The sequence below is a fragment of the Cryptomeria japonica genome, chromosome 10 (assembly GCF_030272615.1).
Source record: "Cryptomeria japonica chromosome 10, Sugi_1.0, whole genome shotgun sequence".
NCBI lineage: Eukaryota > Viridiplantae > Streptophyta > Pinopsida > Cupressales > Cupressaceae > Cryptomeria > Cryptomeria japonica.
Window position 1 is genome coordinate 100444010 of NC_081414.1, and position 4399 is coordinate 100448408.

Sequence of the window (4399 nt, forward strand, 5' to 3'; positions counted from 1 at the left end):
CCAGAAACCCAAAGTTGTAGGTACCCACACACAACTCAACACATCAACAAGAGCCAAGCAACACGCTCAGGAGCAGAGACTGCCTCAAAAGGATCACCAGCAACAAAGAGCCAGACCAACACCCAAGGAATGTGAAAGTCGTTCCAGGCAAAGAAGATCCTCACACCTTTGTGACAGACACACACACGGACAAACCACTTACCCATCTCGCCATCCAAAGAGTTGAATAACCAAAGCAACCAACTCCATCACGTAAAGGAGCCGTATGCAACAAAATTCTTGCAAAAAACAAAGCAAGGCACAACAGAAGGACAGAGGAACCTCTATCCACTCACCTACCACCACAAGGTGCAATCCACAGTAAATAGTGCAAAACCAGACCCCTCCCAGACGCTCGTAGAAGGCCAACAATCCATGACCAAGGCCACACCAACCACAACGCCAAGAAAAAACATAGGGCCACCAATAGCAACGTTGTCGCCCACACCATCCACTCGAGGAACAAGGCCACAAATAGCAACTATTGCCAGGGAGAAGCACGCAGGAATAGGTAAATCCTCGTTCTCATTACTCTCATCTTCACTACCAATGCCATTAGTTTGAACACTAGAGAGGGTCAAACTGGCATGTGAGGGAAAATCCACCACCAGCAAGACTGTGGGGACCACAACTAGGCCCCAAACACAACCAAAGAAAAACCACTAGCTAGAAAAAGCATAATTGGAAGCCACGAATACCAACAGGGAAACCGTTGCCACAACACAATCTTCGAAAAGGCCAACCAGAACCCCAAAATAGGTAGACAACCAAACAACCCCCACATAGGAAAAGGGCTCAATTTGAACACTTGAGACAAGGAAGGAGAATAGAGTACCTCCTTCCACACCAGAAAAGACCAGGGCATCATCTAGTAAAGCCCCATCGTCATCATCCGAATCTGAATCACCATCTCCCACCTCGCTACAATTTGAACTCTCGTTCCTGCTCATACCGCTCATCGTTAGATACCTTTCTTTTAAAATTTCGTTGTGATACCATTTGTTAATTTAATGCTCAATATGATTAATAATATAACACTAGTACTTATGACTTTAAAATTGTTGGTGTTAATAATGAGTACTCATAATTGAATGAAACACAATCCTTAGATTTAAAAAACAACAAATCATGTGATGCGTCAACAATGCACCCTTGTAGTTGACATTTCTCCTCGCCATTGATGTGGGTTACTAGTGTTCTGCTCGAGTGTTATAAGTGGGTCGTTTGGGCCTTTGTTGTCAGTGGTCTATTCTTGACTAGTTAGTTGTAAGTGGCTTGTTTAGCTTGTCTTTGTTTAAGGTGAACACTCTTGTTTTGTTACTTTTATAATAAAAAACAATACACCAATACAACATGATTTAATGTACCATTATAGATCTACCTTTTTTTTGAATTCTTTTAGACAACTCGGACAAAAAAAACATATTGATTTGACATCATATTTAATGAAGTAGACTTGAAACTTTGATTTTTAAAAAAAAGCTTATCAAATAATATCACACAAAATTGTTAAAGAACCATCTTAATTAGGACTAATCTTCACAAAATTGTTAAAGAACCATCTTAATTAAGACTGATATACACAGCAGTGCTAATCTCCACACAAAATGGCATTATAAAAAACTCTCACATCTGCATTTTTATGTTTCATTTTTTTGTAGTTTAACAGAATGCAGATCATGAATTTAACTACTGAAAATTTCATAAAAATCTATTATGTTTTGCAGATTTTAAATACTATACTAAATGTTATTTTGTATAAAAGAATACTGTTTTGTGTGGAGTTTAGAGGCTCCAATCCTAATATTTTTCTGTACATTCTGTGGAGAATATTCCCTGTTATTGGAGAGGTTCGTGAAGAGGTTCATTTGCTGTAGTAGACGTAAGCAGTGCACTATACGGGCAACCAGAATAAATTGATCTGGGCATTCTGATTACCTATGGAGTTAACATTTCCACTGTAATGCAAAGCCCCGAAATGTTCAGGGCAATGGTTAAATAAAAGTTTTTCCTGTACGTTGGAGTGAGACTGGAACAGCCAGGCTCATTAAATATAGCCTTAGGCCAGAGCCGTGATATTTTTTCAGAATGTTGTCGAGATAATCATTTCATTTCAGATCGCATCTCAAAATAAAGAAGTTGAAAGCTTCTGACCAATACAGGAAGCTATAGGTACCTAGCTGTTAAAATTTTCAACCAGGTGCACAAATCTTGAAATATTCACTGCAATTTCTCTCGTCCATAAGATGGACATGTGATTTGTTCGATGGCGACAAAATTTAAAAGCTACCCACGTTGCGTGTATAGGGAGTGGGAAAACGAAAGATAATTTACCCGCATTGTTGAGAGCGGGAATCCGGAAAGATAATTCAGAGAAGGGAGAGTACGAGAATTGTAATGTAATCACATCATGATAATGTTAGGGCCACCAGAGAAAACGAAGTGCAGGGAAACTGTCAGGCAAAGGTGGGGGCATACCGCACATCTCAAACCACGATTAGGTGAAATTACAACAGAGGAGGAGTTCTTTGCCCCTTTTAAACATAAATTCTGAGGCATCGCAATGGAATCTTTGCTCCCATCGGCTTTCTCTTTTTTGTTCACCCGCCTGTCTGTTTATTCCATTACGCCGCTGCCGCCATGCCCCACGCGCTAATGTCCTGCCTGTCCCCGCCGTTCTTGGAGCTTACCGCCGGAAGAAGCAACAAATTTGCTCGCGCTAGGGTTTTCTGTCTCTAGGGTTTCAGAAGCCTTTGTTTAGGGCCGCGCAAGAGAATGCCGTGGGAGCCAGCGGCGCAGGGGTCGCCGGCTTCCAATGACATGAATGCGAAGCATTCGAGCCTTATGGAGGATTATCTTCAACTCCAAGATGTAAGCTTCTCAAACATCTGTTGAATATTTTGTTCCCGTAAATTAGCGCCGTGTGTTTTTTAAGATCCGAGGTTTTGTCTGTGCTTGATATTGTTAAAAATCACAGGAATTTGCAGCACTGAAGGATCGGCTGCAGGCAGCTAAGATGACCAAGGCAACTCTGAATGCAGAAGTGAGGTTAGAAATATCAATACCCATTTCTGGAGTTTACTCGCCAGTTAATAGTTAAGGTTTGAATTGATTGTTCATTGATGCAATTTTTAGAACCAGTCTTCAATGCACACGTAGGTCATAAGCCTTTGATTCCACAATAGGAATTAGGTAGATTGCATCCCGAATTAATGAGGCTAGACTCCTCAACTTTTTAACCAGCGCTAGTTTTCTTACCTTCTGCTGCCGATTCCTCCCTTTCACAGATTCTTAAGACTAAGGCTAGAGAAGTTGAAGAGAAGTCCTTCAGATCTCGGAGAAAAAGAAATCAATTCTGTGATTATGCCCTTCAATTCATTGACTGCCTACCGCAGTAAAGCTGTTTCTGGAGCAGTTATGCCAGAACCTTCTAGTCATTCTCCTATGAATGTAATGCTCTTTTTCCTTTCAATTACTGTATGGTTTGAGCATATTTTCTACAGAATCATTTGTTTATATCTTTATATGATTTTTGCATGTACAGAATTCTCCTGGTACAACAGAAATTCCTGTTTTCAGGGAGCTACTAAGGACCAATGGTTCTGAAGAACTCATCAAGCGAAATCCTGTCAATGAGCACTCTGGATTGGTCAGTGCTCCGAAGATCTCCGCTTTAAGGAATACTACAAATGTGTTTAGCATCACAATGGCAGGAAAGAGAAAAGTCTCATGGCAAGATGAGATTTCTTTGAAGTGTAACTGATTGGCGTCATGTGAATTATATTGGTATTATATAACAGCTTTGGGATCATAGGAATATTTTCCTGAATGTTCACCAATTTTTTTATTGTTATGATTAATTGATCAGATTATAAATTTCCTGATATATGCAAAGACGAGTCACAGAAGCCTCCATCAAGCTCTCTGTATACATTATAACGTTACTCAATGCCTAAGGATAATTTTCCATTAGATTCAAATTGATGGTCAAAGGCATAATTCTTTTTTCACAATTTCATTGTCCTCTCCTCTGGAGAAGTTTATCATCTTTAAATATCTTAAAATTGCTTCAGAGGCTTCATTCAGCTGTATCTTTTCTTCTTTGACTGTCTCTATGAACAATTTGGGGAGCAAAGATGCAATACTTTCGGTCCAACCTAAGGTTTGCTTTACAACCTGTCTTATCAACACATTCATTTGAACGTCTGTAGAAACCAAGTCAAAATCTGTCTAATATGTGGATTATCACCATCAAATGGAAGTGCATCAAGATTGAATTTTGCAACAGAAAAATCAGTTGGAGAATTTTATATCTTTTTCCATACAAGGGCATAATCCAATATCGTACAGGTCTTCTGGC

The 4399-nt window shown here is 39.7% G+C and overlaps 1 protein-coding gene across 1 annotated transcript; it reads left to right on the forward strand.

Moving 5' to 3' along the window:
- The first annotated feature begins 1832 nt into the window (after positions 1 to 1832).
- On the forward strand, positions 1833 to 4120 carry LOC131060656 (uncharacterized). The gene is made up of 4 exons (XM_057993969.2): positions 1833 to 2910; positions 3017 to 3087; positions 3327 to 3489; positions 3584 to 4120. Exons 1-4 carry the CDS (start codon positions 2815 to 2817, stop codon positions 3800 to 3802), a joined length of 549 nt encoding a protein of 182 aa, XP_057849952.2. The 5' UTR covers positions 1833 to 2814; the 3' UTR covers positions 3803 to 4120.
- Positions 4121 to 4399: the final 279 nt, after the last annotated feature.

Coding starts and splice junctions, on each gene's coding strand:
- LOC131060656 (XM_057993969.2), top strand. CDS start 2,815: ATGCCGTGGGAGCCAGCGGCGCAGGGGTCGCCGGCTTCCAATGACATG. Junction 3,088..3,326: donor ACTCTGAATGCAGAAGTGAG/GTTAGAAATATC, acceptor TCCCTTTCACAG/ATTCTTAAGACTAAGGCTAG. Junction 3,490..3,583: donor CTAGTCATTCTCCTATGAAT/GTAATGCTCTTT, acceptor TTGCATGTACAG/AATTCTCCTGGTACAACAGA.